At 32.3% G+C, this 16,934-nt stretch overlaps 1 protein-coding gene across 1 annotated transcript; it reads left to right on the top strand.

Moving 5' to 3' along the window:
• Positions 1-693: 693 nt before the first annotated feature.
• LOC147803003 (uncharacterized) lies at positions 694-8,860 on the top strand. Its single transcript, XM_087152823.1, has 3 exons — positions 694-1,405; positions 7,349-7,372; positions 8,838-8,860. Exons 1-3 carry the CDS (start codon positions 694-696, stop codon positions 8,858-8,860), a joined length of 759 nt encoding a protein of 252 aa, XP_087008949.1.
• Positions 8,861-16,934: the final 8,074 nt, after the last annotated feature.

Here is a 16,934-nt window from a genome sequence, read left to right as displayed (position 1 = left end):
GCAAGCATTCGGTTGATATTCTCCAAAAGGAGTCCAAACTCATCACTTACGTACATAACATTCAATATATATGCAGTATCCTCACTGCTGAGTCAAACTCAAAAACGACAACTGCCCCCTGGCGCAGTTGTGAGATTGAGACTGCTACTTCAACTTCTACATCCGAACCAGTCCGAACTTTGAACTGAAGTGAACAGTAGTTTCTTTTTAGATATAAACAAGTTCGTTCACGAGATGTTGCTCATCTGATATTATTCTCTCTCGCGATCGTCAGCGAGATATATTTTTATTTCATGTAACCTTTTATTATTTAATTTTAATTACATTAAAATGTAATATTGGAGATGAATTATTATTTCATGTCTACTGCATAAAAGACAGGATTGGACTTCGTATTCTGGTCTAAACCTGTAGTGGTGACCCTTGTAAAAATTATTTTAAGCATGCAGTAGCGACAGAGGATCTCGTTACATCCTTGCTTTAATGGAAATCTTTCACGCCTATAAACTTTCAAGGAACTGAGACGGTACTAAACGCTACCAAAGAAATCTTCATTTCGTACAAGAATGGATAATTTCGCATGCCAGTTATTCTCCGTCTGATGATTGATTAAACTCCATCGCCAAAAGCCTCTTCAGTACAAGGCAAGATCTTATATTTGTCCATTTTCTTATCAGTTATTGGAGCTTTACCATGCCGAACAACGATACTCAACAAATGCAGGTTAACAGAGTAGGGTTGAAATTAGCTCCCTTTTGGGATAAACACGCCGTACTTTGGTTCGCCAATATTGAAGCACAGTTCGTGGTATCCGGTATAACTCAAGATGATACTAAGTTTTATTGCGTGGTGTCAGCCCTTGCCTCCGACATCTTGAGCCATGTTAGCGATATCGTGCTCTCGCCGCCAGCCACGGACAAATATGCAGCTCTTAAATCGCGATTGATAAGCGAATTTTCGGATTCTGAACAAAGAAGAATAAAAGCAGTACTTTCGGAATTAACCTTAGGAGAGGACAAACCTTCACATTTATTGAGGAAGATGAAACAATTAGCGGACAAAATTCTTGGCGACGATGTGCTAAAAACACTTTGGCTACAACGTTTGCCCAATCAAGTGCAGGCGATACTTTCAGTCTCTGACGATAATACAGAAAAGCTCGCAGTAATGGCGGACAAAATTCATGAAACCACAGGCGGTAATGTCGACGCAGTACGTTGCTCAAATCCATCTTCTGAAATGAGTGAATTGCGAACACAAATAGCGGAACTTACTAAACAAGTTGAACGCCTTTCCCGAAATCGCGAACGCAACAATTCTTTTCGCCAGCGTAATCGCTCACAAACACCCAAAAAGTATGATCAGTGTTGGTATCATTTTAAATTTGGAAATGCAGCAAAACGCTGTAAGTCCCCTTGCAAGTTTAAAAAAAAACAGGAAAACTAGAGAAGAAATCACATACTCAAGCCACCTCCCCAAAAAGTGATAAAATCGCAAATTTGACGAATAAAATTGTGTTTAGGCAAAAGTATTGGCCGAGGATTTCTTCTGAAAGAAAGACTGGGGAAAAAAATATATTTATCTCGATCCTTTAAAATACGTCAAAATGAATTTTTCTAAAAAAATCAGTACTTTTTATTCGATTACAGTAATTTTCGGTAGATGCACCGCATTGCCAATTAGAATTGGGTCCAAATAATATAAGCCTGAAATAAACTACCGTAAAATAGTTTTCTATGAAAAAAATTAATCATAATGTTAACATTTGCATTTGGCGAAGACTTTCGAAAATTGGCGAATACTTTTGATATTTGCCTAATTTACTGGCTAATAATTTGAAATCCTTAGCGTGTGCCCTGTACTGACTGACGATTCCATTATGTAAGGACTGTAGTTCCATCCAATTCCGTGCCGTACCGAGCTTTCATCCTTTAATTAAAGTTCGTCCGTCTTAAAGTTCTTCAATCTTAATTCTTTTCTTTCTTTCTTTCTTTCTTTCTTTCTTTCTTTCTTTCTTTCTTTCTTTCTTTCTTTCTTTCTTTCTTTCTTTCTTTCTTTCTTTCTTTCTTTCTTTCTTTCTTTTTTTTTTTTTTCTTTTTTCGATTTTTCTTTTGGTTAATTTTAACGATACTTCAGTAAAATGGAAAATTACAGTTCATTTTTACATCCAATTTAATTTTAGAAAGCAAAAACTAAAGAAATTTCATGTACAAATATACAGGTAGCCGATTATTTAAATATACGTTTAAAAAAAACGAGTGCGTGCCTTTCACTTACAACATATGCAAGAGATGGACAAGACAATGGAAACACTTCCATGCTAACATATTTTTTCATTATACTCAAACACTTAACGAATGATTTTAAAACTTCAGAAGTGTTTAAATCATGCAATTTCTCAAACTTATCAATGAAGTTTAAATTAAAGCTTTTAGAGGTTTCATGGACTCACAATAAATTACAAAAGTAAACTAGTGTTTTTAAACTCCTCATGCCATAAAATATAGCAATAAATGTGTAACTTGTAAAAATTATTTTAGTTATTGTATATTGTATGCAATAATTGCATGAAAATTCGTAAGCCTAGCTTAAATATTTATGCAGATATAAACAATTTTATTTGAAAAAGAAAAAAAAATTGACTTGCGTTTTTTTTTTTTTTTTTTTTTTTTTTTTTTGCTATAACAAAATATTTAATAAAATTAAACAACACTTTTAGAGCAATTTAAAATTAACTACAAAATTATTTCTTTAAAATTTGAAAAAAATTCGTTGAAAACTGTGCAATATATTAGTATTTAAAGTAATTTTTTTATATTGTGCATCGCGAAAAAATTTAGCAATTTTTTTTTCGTAATTTGTAGAGAATCGTATTTGGCATGTAATGAAAAAAATTCAATTAGAATATCTTAAGTTAAAAAGTTTCAAGAAATGTTCTAAATAGTTTTTGTACTGTTTGAAAAAAACTCAAAATGATAAGGAGTTTTCTGCAAATATTATTATGTATCATAAGACAAAATTGAATAGCAAATGATAATACTTTACAATAAACGTTCATACCCTGAAATATGATTGTGGAAGAAAAGATTCCACAATCATATTCAGGGTATGAACGTCTTATTGATAAAGTATTATCATTTGCTATTAATTTTGTCTTTAGCACATAATAATATTTGCAGAAAACTTCCTTATCATTTTGAGCTTCCCTTTATAGAGTACGAAAATTACTTAGAAAATTGCTTGAAACTTTTAAATTTTCAGGATATTCTTATAGGGCTTTTTTTATTAGTTACTAAATATGATTCACTACAAAATAATTTTTTTTGAATTAATTTCCCGCGTAGGCGCAATATGAAAGAACTACTTTAATTACTCATATCCTTCATAATTTTAAACAAATTTTTCTCAAATTTTAAAACAATAATTTCTTTATTAATTTTAAATTGCCTCAATTTTTTTCCTTATTAATTTTAAATTTTAATTAATAGGCCTCTCCCCTCTCGATAAAGTTCAACTTTTGGAGGGATGAAGGCGCAAGAGGAAAACTCTAAATCTACTTTTGATTATCTTTATTTATTTTTGCCAAATGAACTGATATTATAATATTAATATTATAACCGCCATTAAACAGCCGACCGAATTTTCAGTTTACGACTTCCAATAGTCAACTCCGTAGCCTTTTACTTCAAATCCGATTCAGAAGAACTCCTCTCTCAAGTATTGGGAGAAATTTGCCTTCCTGGAGGACTTTTTGATGAAACTCACCCACATTTGTGTTACACGGAAAGGAAAACCATGAAAACCTCCCACAGTTAGCCCGGCGTGAAGGGGACTCTAACCCATGACGCTTCTACCACTTTGGATATTTTACGCCAGTACTGTGATCGATAAGAGCCTAGTGCAGAATTTGTATTGATCAACCATCAAAGGATTCGAATCCGGGTCAAGTCATTGGGACGAATGTGCTCTATTCCCTGGGCCACCATGGCCCTATTTCATTTATTTATTTTTGTACTGATTTCTTTTTTTTTCGAAAAAATAAAGTCATCCAGAAAAATGAAATAAAACAGTTGGGAATATTTTACGCCCGTACTATGATCGATGCGAGCCGTGTGCGGAATTCGAATGACTCAGCAATCGCTGGGATTCGAACTCATTCATCTCATTGGGAAGCGAGCATTTTCTTTATTCTGAAGTATCTTTCGATGCACGTAAAATACAAAACCGTCATTCCGTCATTGAGGTATAATGCGTGCAGAATTTCAGATCTTTATTTATTTATTTATTTATTTATTTATTTATTTATTTTTGAAAAATTATACCAATAAAATTCTGAAAGCAGTAGTTTTTGAAAAGTTCTTAAATAGTATGAAGTTGCAAAAAAAACGAAAAATGACGTGAATAAAACACAAATGAAAGCACATAAGTGGATTAGTTTCATTTCTATAAACAAAAACCTTCAAAGTTTAAATACCAAGTGATGAAATTATTACTTCATTTGGTGTTTAGACACGAAATTGTGATGGAACAGAAACTACAGAGCGTCAATTTTTGTACTTTCATCTGTGCTTTATACGCGTTGCTTTTGCTGGAGTTTTCGCAGCAGAAAGTATAACCCATCCTTTGTTGAATATAGAGTTGTTTGCTTTTTTGGTAAATATCTTTGTTTTTGTGAAGTTTCGTTCAAAATATTTATTTATTTATTTATTATCATGTTTTGCATTATTCCAATCAGTTTTCAGCAGTTTAAACTGTAATGAAATTAAATTTTAGAAAATCTAAAAACTCACAAATGTGTAATTTTAAATTACCTACTCAAAACTAGAAATCTCATAATTTTATTCCTTTAAAGTTTTGAGAAAAAATCTATAGAAATTTTAGAAACTTTCAAGCGCTATTTCTTCTAATCCAATACACCGACCCTTTTATTTTCCACTTTTTTTTAAAAGGTGTCGCGCTGTTGGTTAATACTACATCGTCAAAAATTTGTTGAGTACTAAAAATATCAAGAGAACGCAAATTAAATATTCAACCTAAAATCCAAGTTTGGTGAGGGTGGAGGCCTTTTTAATTTCTATCTGAGAAAATATAAAAACTATACAGTTTACATGGAAGCTGTATCTTTCTCTTTACTTATTCCATGCAATAAAACCCCGAAAAATTGTTTTCCTTTCAATTTAGTATCTAAGGAAAAAAATGTAAGACAGATTACGGTACTTCTTTGAATTAACTTCGTCTTTTTCTCGTATCTTATTTCCTGCTAAAGAGTTCATTCATAAGTTCTCCAAAGGAAAAAAAGAATAATATTAAGCCCTAAACTGGATAGCGACCTTTTTTGTTATGTACTCTGATATATACTCCTCCTCTTAACCCAAAAACACAAGTATAATCCTCTATCGAATAGTGTATCATTCTTTATACCAAAAAAAGAAGTTATTTCGAATAAAAAATAAACAAGTAACCAGAAATAAAGAAAAATAATAAAAGTATCCCATATACAGGATCTTTTGTGAGTATAACTATTATTATCTTATACTTTAGCTTAGAGCAGTACAGCGGAAGCGAATGTGAATGAGATACTTATTGTTTATTGTGTGAAACATAGCTGATAGCTTTCACTTTTTGCAATATTTTTCGTAGAAAGATATAAAAAAATATTTTTTTAAGAAAATCATATTTGTAAATTTTTCTTTCTTTTAACCTGAGCCACAAATCAAGCCAATGCAAAATGTGTTTACGACTATCAAGATTTAAGTCTATACATCCATAATTTTCTAAGATAACCACCATATCAATCATTGAATTGCTTATGGAAGTTCTTTAAAAAAAATAATAATAATAATCGCGCTTTCACATCAAGAAAGTCAAAAACTCTGAAATGTTTCCGAAATGAACCAATATCTCCTAAAAAAGAGAAGGCCTCTGCACGGTTAACCATAAACAAGAAATTTGATCCTTTAGTAATTCAAGCGTAAGGACATCATTCGTTTTCACCACCACTGCGAAGCCTAGTAGCCCGAATGTAGTGACATCTTTCGTATTTTTCCTCCACTGCGCAGTTTATGTTCGTTACGTCGGACTACTAAATTGATCCATGCTGAGGCCTTCTTCTTTTCTAGGAGGTGTTGAGGGAACTCGGTGGCAAAGGGCTCCAATATTATGTAGGCATTTTTATGCATTTTACATCAACATTGTGGTTCGTCGCAACTAGTAGCAGAATGGATGGTGTTTTCAATATTAATGTAACAACAACAATCTTGACCTGCTCCGCTTCCGGTTAGAAAGTATACAGTTGCTTACTATTGTTTATTCTGCGAAGCGATGTTTTCAAGTAGAAAATTTTGTTTTTAATAAAAGAAGTAAATTATATAATTCCCGAGCACAAATCTGCCTTATTTCATAAGATATTAATTATATTACGTAGTTCCGATGAGTTTAAAGTGAAAATTTGTTTTTGTTATTTATAGACGGTTAAAAAAGGTGAAATGGATAGATTTAGAAAGCACTCTCTTTCTTGGTAATACTAATTAGGCCTCTTTTTACTTGTTTATTGCTGTTTGTTCTTGCTGCAAACCGTGCACCATCATATGCTAGTGTTAGCATATTGTTCGAGCAGCGAGATTAAGTTCATTTTACAAATTTATTATTTAGGTTTAAATTTTGAAGCTGGTATATTGCTGGCAAGATAAGACGTGTTTTTTAACTATTCTTTTTTCAAATATGTCTTGAAATGATAAATCTTCAATTGACTATTCTTTCTTTAAATACAAATAATGAATCAAGTAACAAATACACGCATACAAGAAATACTACTCAAGAGGGTCTCAAAACACAATGATCACGTTGTGAGCCAAATGATTTCAAATCACACCAAGAGCAATAACCTGGAAGTATAGGCAATCAAAAGCTTGCAGTGCACCCTGGTGTAGAAAACTCTAGCCATAGCAACTGGTCATTACCGGTATTAAACAATAATCAATTACAAACTTCCTGAATAAAAGGAGAAAGCGATAAAGGCTCTATTTTACTCTAATCCTAGTTTGTAATCCTACCTAAATCTGGATTTGAATCAAAGTTTTATTAAATGCAGCAGAAGGAGCAAACTAATTAATTTATGTTCTGAACATCACTTGCTTAACTAATTGTGTTTTTAAGCGATATTTGAAGTCAAAAATTAATTTCTATTTGCTTATTTATAAGCTCCTTAATTTCATTAACTGATTTTTATACAAATGTATGCATGAAAGTATACATTTGTATTAAAAATCAGCTTATGAAATTAGGATATTTATAATAAGTTAATTTTTTTGTTCGTTGGAGAATTAAAAATTTAATTTTTAATTTACAGGTTTCGCAAAAGGTTTTCCAACAGGTAATTAACGTTTTAATCGATCTTAAGATACATAAAATATCACTTACACTTATATCATATGAATCATGGCATTTTTAAATAATGAAAATTACTAATAACCAAAGTAAAATTAGTCTAGTTAATTTGTGGAGAAAGAACAGTAATGCTCTCATCACTACAGTATGCAATCCTGTCAAAATCGGGATTCGAACCTGAGGTTCAAGTTGAGCTCAACGGCAAACCAAGATACTTTTAAACGCTATCAACGTAAATATTTTATTATTATTATTATTATTATTATTATTATATACACTCTTCTTCATGATTAAATCTATAAAAAAAAACTCTAGAATTCAATTCAGATGGTCGGAATCATCAATAACCTGATTAAAATTTTCGAATATGACTAATGCTAAGCGATTAAAGAAACAAAATACTAATAATGTAGTTTTCTAACTAATAATGTAGTTTTTCTCTAACTAATAATGTTTAGTAACTAATAATGCAGTTTTCGAAAAAGTGGTTTCACAACTATTTTCTTTCGATTGCTAAGAACGCCTAGATAGAAAATAAAAAAAAAAACTGATAAAACATTTATTTTCGAAGGAAGAAAATTGCACTAAGTAGCTTATAAAAAAGATGCCAAATATAAAAAAAATCTCAATTTCGAATTTTTTGTCACTTACGTTTATTTTCCAATGCATGACAAAATCGCGAGAATAGCTCTTATCCCAATTTTGTAAAACCAGGATTCGAACCAGGGAGCTGTACTAAATAACGCAGTGTAAGCTAAGTTAAAAGTGAAGTGGTATCAATATTTAATTATTGTTCTGTAAATAACTTTTTCAGAGCTTGCGCATGTTTAAAATGTTCCTTTTTTAGTACGGATAAAATTTTAAAAAAATGTATTGAAATAATTTTTATGTAATGATAACCAAGTAAAATTTGACTACACGACTTGCAGTGAGAAAACAGCAATGTTTTTATCACCACAGTGTGCCACAGTTTTGAAGTCAATGGAGGTAACTCATAAGAGCAACCAACTTCTATTAACGATGATTTTGGACAACCATCTATCGAACAAAGAGTGCTCGCTCCCGAGAGGTTCCCCTGTATATAGATATGCTAATTTAGAAGTACAGTTACACTGATTTTTTAGTGTTTTGCTTAAGATAAAGCAATCATAAAAGTTTTGTACTTCTTCCAAACAATGAAAAGAATCTTTCAACAAATGACACCCGCCAATTGTAACTTAAAATGTTGATGCCAAACAGAACTTTTTACGTAGAAATCGAAGCTCTGAATTCGAATATGCCATTTATTTTATAGCCACTTCAATGGGTCCTATGTAATAAACCAATGTGTGTCTTATGTAATATACCGTAACTGTGTTCCAGAAAGGGAAAAAAATAAAACTAATTTTTCTCTTTATGCCAAGTTACATTATAAAAATTGAAAACTTATCAAATATTTTTCTTTCTTTTAGGTGCTTTCATTCATAATTCATGATACATTATTAAAATTTAAATTTATCAATGAAAGGGAAGCAAGAAACAAATAAAGAGTACTTGTTCCCATAGCGAAAGTGCTATGTTCGTTGATTAAGTGGACTGTGCGAAAAATATAACAAGCAACAACTGTAAAAAATTTTATTTTAAGCAAATTTGTAATGCAATTCAACCAAGACGTTCGAATACGAAACGAGAAACTTCGTTCATTACGCCAAAGCAAAGTGGAGAAGAGTAGCCAAAACTAAGTTCGGCGCAAACAGGGAGCTTTGGCACCTAATGGGTAAAGGAAACCCTAAAAAAAATTTTGAAAAAAAATAATTTAAATTATAAGAAAACAATTCTTATGGAAAAACTGTGACAACCACCGCTTACGTTTAGAATATTAAGAGCGAAAAAATACAAGCGCTTCCCCTTAGCGATTTTCCCATCCTGCAATTCTCGCTCCCGTGAAAATGCCGGGGAGAGGTTTCGCCCTCTATTTCTCGCTCCCGTGATATTGACGGGCTGGAGTGTTCAGTAGTAAAGCGCCAATAAGAATAAAACTAATTCATTTCTTTTGTCCGGGAAACATTTTATTTCTCATTTTACACACCAGATGGCAGTACCAGGATATTTTTTAGGTAATTGTACATAGTTTATTTTAAACTTGTTGCAGCACTAATCAAATACGTAATACAAATACAAAAGCCAAAAAAATAGGCACTTTTATGACCGTTTTCTTGAAAATTAACTGACCGTTAAGGTTAACGACCCGTTCTCCTGTTTGGCATTTTTTTTAAAACATAATTTTCTTTCAGTTCAGGTAACAAACTTTAAAAGAATTAAACAGTTTCATTATAATTGCAATCAACTACAGCCTAGAGGAAAATCTCCAAGAAAAGATAGCGAGTCGTTAAAAATCGTAGGATTGTAAATTAGCTTCCCATTACGCAGATAGGTCTTTTAAAGTTATGCATTTTAACCCTTAACGCTGCGCAGACAGACTTTTAAACATTGCCTATTCAAATCTACACTTTTCTCTCAGTAAAATCTAATGATACTATGGAAGAAAAACTCACGTTTTCTGTCAATATGTAACCTTAATATATGTGGAACAAAAAAATTATCAATGAAATTATGTCGTTTTAATTCTACTTATACTGTTACGAAGCAATGCTTTATTACAATAATTACATTTGCCTATATCCTGGATTTATTTTAATTTCGCCGATATCTTAAAATTTATTACACGAGTAAATTGATCACAAAAGACTCTTATTCAATTCGTAGCATATTTCTATAAAACAATCACAATTCTAATCTAATTTATGCTTGAAGTATTTCTACTCAATCGCTAACATTTCAAATGATCATTTTCTCCGGGCACGCACTACCCTCTCTACCGGAAGAGGGTGGTTCATTTCCAGAATCCAAACGATTTTATAGCTTTCGAACTCTTTTGAAGGGGTAATATCGGAAGAAAGGGGGTAATCACTTAATCTGGAAACGTCCGCTGGCCCAGAGGTGGGAAACAAATTGCTTCTACTCTCTGGCACTTCATTTCCTTCGAATCCTGGAACTTGGCGTAATTGGCGGAAATAGTTGCGTTCTCTGTTGGCAGGAAAACTGGAAAACTTAGTAAGACCGTTGAAGCACGTCATTCTCCGATGCTATTTCAGATGAGTGCATTAATTCTTTTCTTAATCTGAAACTTAAGAAGAAAAAACACTTGAATGAATTTAAATTGAATAAATATTACTTCATTCTATTTTATTTTATAACTGTCCTCGAGCAATATTGAGTTTACGACTACCAATTTTCAACTCCGTAATCTTGAACCCATTCCAGCGGACAAGAGAACTCCTGGATCAGGTCTTCGTAGAGATTTTTTAATGGAACCAACCCACATCTGCGTTACATGAAGAGGAAAACCCCGAAAACCTTCCGCGGCTAGCCGATGGCAAAGGGACTATAACCCACGATCCGTTTACCACTGAGGATATTTTACGTCAGCACTGTGGTCGGTGCGAGCCGGGTGCGGAATTCATATCGACAAACCAAAGCTGTGATTTGAACCCGAGTCCCCTTATTGGGAGGCGTGTACTATATCCCCTGCTCATATTTCTTTATTTTTATTTTATATTATAACCGTCGTTGAACAGCCGATCCAATTTTGGGTTTACGACTACTAATGTTCAACTTCGTAGCCTTGTAATTTTGAACCAATCCCGATAATATAATCATGCCACCCATGTTAAATAAATCTGCTGACGCCTTTTGACACAAAAAGAATAAAATATTGGGAGGTAGCGTACCCAACCATACATGTAGAGTTGTCCAACAATCGGTTTACAGGTTACGTACCTCCTCGACTGTCACTTTTCTTGTTGCACGCATGCGCTGGATCTTAGTACATATTATGTGCTGCTAAATTTGAGCGCGTCGCTCACCCTGAATTTTTTTTTTCCTTTTTTTTAATGTACAGCACACCGCACCGAGCTGTTCCCCGCGATAGTTACGTATTCGAAAAGCTGGACTTCTTCTCCTTTTTATATTCTTTACTATAAGCGTACAAACATCAACGATGTTACCTTTAAAATATTTGAAAAATAAATTAGAACCGTCCATATTTTAATCTATAATAATGGCTATTATGCTAAACTAATCAGAAAATTCCCTTTTCGTATATTTCTCCCGAATCATCTAATTGAAAATTTCGAACGAATTTTAAGATCGAGGGCTGAAATCTGCCGTTGCACCCACTGTTCGAATTTCAAGACGATAGGACAACCTGGAATTATAAGATAGACACACAAACTCTTCCTTTTAATATCATAGATTCACGTCGTAAAATTAAAATATATCCAAAATAAACTGTGAATCAGTATCTATGTTAAGCCTAAGCCTACTATTACAATTCAGATTGATGATGTTGACGGGCCGTTTTAGGCCAATCGTATGGAGTCGCTCAGTTTCACGTTGTCATTAGTTTTACTCAGCGACTCATTTGTTCATGAAACTTTACCATAACTTTTTATTAGTGAGTTATTATATCAATTCAGGTAAAAAGTTAAATTGTAAAATAATGTGAAACAAATATTATTGTTCATTGGGCAACAATAAAACAACGTTTTATGAAATTAAAATGTTTATATACGCTATCATCTGCTACGCATTTTTATTTAAAAAGGTGTTTTATGTGAAATTAACTAACGAAATTTACTAAGATTTCATCTGAAAAAATTATAACTTTCTTTTTAATAATGACCAACATATTTAGATATTTAAACTGTTTTTTCTTCTAGTATTTTTTAAAAACAGGTCAGAGAACTTCTGAATCAATCTATGTTTGAATATATATTCTTGATGGCATCGTTGAGAATAACTTCGCAAGAATATGACATACTTTGAAGCGTAAAAAAATAACTTGCACCCGATTTTGAATACCGTCCATTGTTTTAGGTTTCCTAGACGTCAAAGTATGACATTGTTGAAGCACGATAAGCAGAGAAGCAACCATTACTCATTTCGTTCGAAAATCCCAGACTACACCATCCCTTTTTCAAAGACAGCCTTTAACCCTTTTTTACATACTCAACCCCTACTCTTTTCCCGTTTCCCTGAGTTTTCCCGTCTATGCAAACAGGATTTTAACGAAGGAGGATCTTTTTTCCAGCCCCTTGCCAAAGAACTGAGTGGGCTCTTATACATTTTCAAACTATCCTAATGTATTTAAATATTCCCTTTTTCCAAGCAGTTCTACCCTCGTCCGCAAAATTCGAACTGCAAAAGAGTAGGGAAAAAAGGATAGTTCTGCCACTTCCTGCACCTCCCCTGCTGTAGGAACTTGAAGAGAAGTAATCCCGCATTTGAATAAATAAATATATAAACCATTTAGGAGTGTCAGGTTGCATTGACTGATTTTCGAACTGCGATGGCTTCTGGAATGAAGTAAAATTCTTCTAGGGTGTAAGGAATCATTAAAATTTATGGACGCTTGGCGAAGAGACAGCCTCCGAAAAGATACTTAAGTAAATTTTCCAGCAGGGGAATTTAGTTTTCCCGCCTAAAAGACCCCTTCAAGGCTTATTTATATTCCGAAAAAGAAGTTTTATTTCGTTGCTTTTGGCAACACTTCTTCCGCCTGTTCTTTTATTACTTTTTTCTCTCTTCCACTTCATTTCAGTTCTGAAGGTCTCATCAATTGCCATTCCCGACTTCGAAAACTCCTTCTAAGATCATTAGGGGAAGAGAAACAAAGGAAATTTATTTCACTCCCACCGTCATTTGCGGGGAAAAAAATCGTTTCTGAATGGATAAGTAAATGCAGATTTTATTAAAAACCATTAAGGTTAGAAGATGCTGGGAAAGAAAAATGGTCTCTAATCTAGTTTGACTATGAAGTTCTTAATCACTTAATTCCGAAAATTAAGTTAATTTTTATGAGTCTCGGTTCTTAAAATTGATTCAAAGAATTTTCGAACGGAAATGGTTTTCTTAAGTCATTTTCTTTATTTTGATTAATGAAATTAGTGCTATTTCCTTAATTAGAGAATTTATCTTTCATTTAAACGGAGCTATACCTTCTTTTTATTTTGATAAATAGAATGTGTAAGTGAATTTATTGATTTTTTCCCCCTCTTACGTTTTATCGGAAATATAATTTTGTTGTTTAATAACATTGTATAAATGCTTTTTATTTAAGAATACCAAATTTACAACATATAACCTTTATGTTAAATTTACATAATCAAATGGCTTTTATTATAATCATAGATGAAATGTCATTAAAAATAGATCATTATTAATAATTTGTACAGTGTAAAAAAAACATAACATTTACGGTTTTAAACAGTCAGCTAGGTTGATTGTAAAAAACCGTAAAATATACGAAGTAAATAAGTAGTCTCGAAGGTTTTTTACCATACAAGAGCATGTTTTTATAGCAACAATTTACGAAGAAAACCAGTAATTAGAATGATTTTTTACCGTAACAAAGCAAGTTTTTACAAACATTAATCTGTTTTCTCAGCAGATTTTTACTACATGGGGACAGATAATTTTACAATATTATTAAACATGCCTTGCAAGACATTCTTGCTCTGGATTAATGACGATAATAGATTACCTCTTTCATGTTAACAGCACGCCATTCCAAGAACTTTTGAATGAATAATTTTTAACTAATCTGTTTGATTAACTTTTAACTATTTTATGGTAATTTATACTTTTGATGCATTTTAATGCTTTTAATTATCTTTATAAATTTAGCATTTTAATTGTACTCATAATCACCTTTCAGTTATTTAAATATTACTTTCATCCTTTAAGTGTATTTTATATGTTGCTATAATTCATATTTCAAATTCTTTGATAAATTTTTATCTCTTGTATTGCTTAGTTTTCAACCTATTATGGTGTTTTTAGATTTGACTATACTTTGATTACTAATTTAACTGTTTCATTGATTTTATAAATTTTGGTCATCCTCAGCTTTTAGTTTCTTAATGATTTAGTCACCTTTGACTTGTCTTGCCGGTGCTTTCTGTGATTTTATTCAAATTGATTTGTAATTGTCTTGTTCTTAATTGATTTATTTGTTATTATTCCATTTACATATATATATGAAGGAAAAAAAAACTTTTTGTGTATATATTTTGATTTCATAACTCTGTTATTTATTGATTGATTTCACCCAGTTGAAAAAAATCATAATGATGTAAACTTAGAACCACAATTGCATATTGATATTTATAATGAAAAGTCATACTTGAACCACAATCCACGCAAATAGATGTAAACCTTATATGAATCATGTTAACATCTTTTTTTAAACCGTTAAACCGTAATGTGTAACCATTATTTGGTTTAAATAAACGCCACGGGAGGCGCTTCGGTAGTCCATGGGCCTCGCGGTAACTTACCGTCACCTTTCCTAAAGGGTCTATTGTGGCGGCGAGTAATATTTTCCGCCTGCCCCAAACGAGGTGGGTCGGGGTTAGCAACTACTTATTATATGGGGGCATGTTTTCTCCGTGAAAGTCACAGAGAAAATCTGTACTCGAACCAAATGTGAATATTTATATCGTCTATATCGGCATTAAATATAAACTCTTTTCACAATTAATTCTTTAGTTTAAATGGTGCAATGGTTCATCTCATTCATATAATATTTTTTCAACATTGAAATAAATTTAAAAACCAGAAAAATGGTGCAAAATTAAAATATATTTTAAATGAACCATAATTTACCTGACAAAATGCATTTTTGCCGTTTGTAAAAAACGATATTCTTAACGAATCAACGTCTAAGCACTTCTCAGAACTAAAAGCAAATGACCAAACGATTGTTGTTGCTGTTGTCGTTTGACAAGTGCAGAAAAGTACAAGTGAAATGGGACCAAAGGCATGGAGCACAGCCCTGGCCACATCTCCGACTTTTTCGGAATAAAGGGTGTCATGACAGCAGTTGAGGTCGATGTTGAAGAGGGTCGAGACGCAGCTGAAGACATGCCTCGGATCCAGCTGAGCATCTGGGCAGTGCCTGCAATTTGCGTGGTGGTGACTCCGCCCAGGATCGAACTGAGGACCTTTCGCGTGTAAAGCGAACGTGATACCAAACGATTATAAAAAGCATTATAAATTCAATTAAAAATAATAATAATAAAAAAGAAAACTAGAAAGAAAAAAATGATGAAATGAACTCAGCAGTTTATCGAATCTAACTGATAGTTAAGCTTTATGCCGAAGCGTGGCGCTAAAATGGTTTGGGCCACACTGTTGCCATTTTGGAGCGCATCAATAAAGGTCTTCTAGGGAAAAAGATTCTCTCTTTTTCCGTTTAGTTAGCTTTTATTTCCCCTTTAAGAGCACCAATTCATAATGTGCTATATGTTCAAAAGTATATGAGTATGAATTTTATTTAACAATGGAGTTAATAATTTCAAATATATAAAAAAACTACTAATTTTTATTGTATATATTAAATGTTCAAAAGTGAAAACAATTCATGTATTTAAAGATTAATATGTGCTTAATATGATTTTACATTGCTTTGCATTTTGTGATGTTTAATTGTGATAAAATTTATTTTATGAGCTTCGTTGAACAACCGATCCAATTTTGAGTTTACAACTACCAGTGTTCAACTAAATAGCCTTGTAATTTTGAACCCAATCCAGAAGAAAAGGAAACTCCGGGATCAAAAAATGAGAGAAATTTACCTTCGTGGATGACTTTTTGAAGAAACTAACCCGCATTTGTGTCACATGGTGAGAAAAACCACGAAAACCTCTCATGGTTATCCTAAACCTCATGGGAACGGCAAGGTAACTCTAACCCATGATTCATCTACCACAGAGGATATTTTACATCAGCACTATGGTCGGTGCGAGACAGGTGCAGAATTAACATCAATCAGCCATCGCTGGAATTCGAAACCGGGTTACCTCATTGGTCAGCGAATGCTCTATCCCCTCTATCCCTTGAGCCATTATGACTTTGATAAAAATTATTTGCATCCACAGTGATTACACTTTCAATATCTCCTCAACTCTACATATTAAAAAATTAACAGCTTTTTCTTCGTTTTAATAAAATCGGAGAGAGTTACATCATTTGTTTTTCTTCCATTCTCTACTAATGTTCTAAAGTAATTTCATAATTTCAATTTTCATAGTTGCTATTTTCTTCAAAAATAATGAAAACCGAAATAAAAAATATGAAAACTTCGCTATAGAGAGAGAATCTTTTCGTTTTAAGGAAAATATTTTGGATGTTACTTAACGTTTCGATTCGAAATTTCGTTATTTGAAGAAATTCGTAATGGATCTCTGATACCTAATTCAATACATCTTTTTTTTTCTTTTTTTTTTTTCTTCTCAAAATTATACTGCAGCGAAAATTAATTGCATCCAATCCAATTTTTTCAGCAACGCTGAGAACATAAATTTAATTTAAATCATCTTTTGAAATTGTATTTAATATTTTTATGCAAATCATCCCATATCTTTGAAAAATCGCAGGTGAATTATTCACTGATTTCGGCCCTAAAATCTTTATCAGACATAAATTAAATATATAGTTAGCACCCG

Source organism: Parasteatoda tepidariorum, chromosome 10, assembly GCF_982258835.1.
Source record: "Parasteatoda tepidariorum strain Cologne lab strain chromosome 10, Ptep-v5.0, whole genome shotgun sequence".
Classification (NCBI taxonomy): domain Eukaryota; kingdom Metazoa; phylum Arthropoda; class Arachnida; order Araneae; family Theridiidae; genus Parasteatoda; species Parasteatoda tepidariorum.
This window is presented reverse-complemented; position numbering and strand designations above follow the sequence as displayed.

Coding starts and splice junctions, on each gene's coding strand:
- LOC147803003 (XM_087152823.1), top strand. CDS start 694: ATGCCGAACAACGATACTCAACAAATGCAGGTTAACAGAGTAGGGTTG. Junction 1,406..7,348: donor TGGAAATGCAGCAAAACGCT/GTAAGTCCCCTT, acceptor TTTAATTTACAG/GTTTCGCAAAAGGTTTTCCA. Junction 7,373..8,837: donor CGCAAAAGGTTTTCCAACAG/GTAATTAACGTT, acceptor TCTTTCTTTTAG/GTGCTTTCATTCATAATTCA.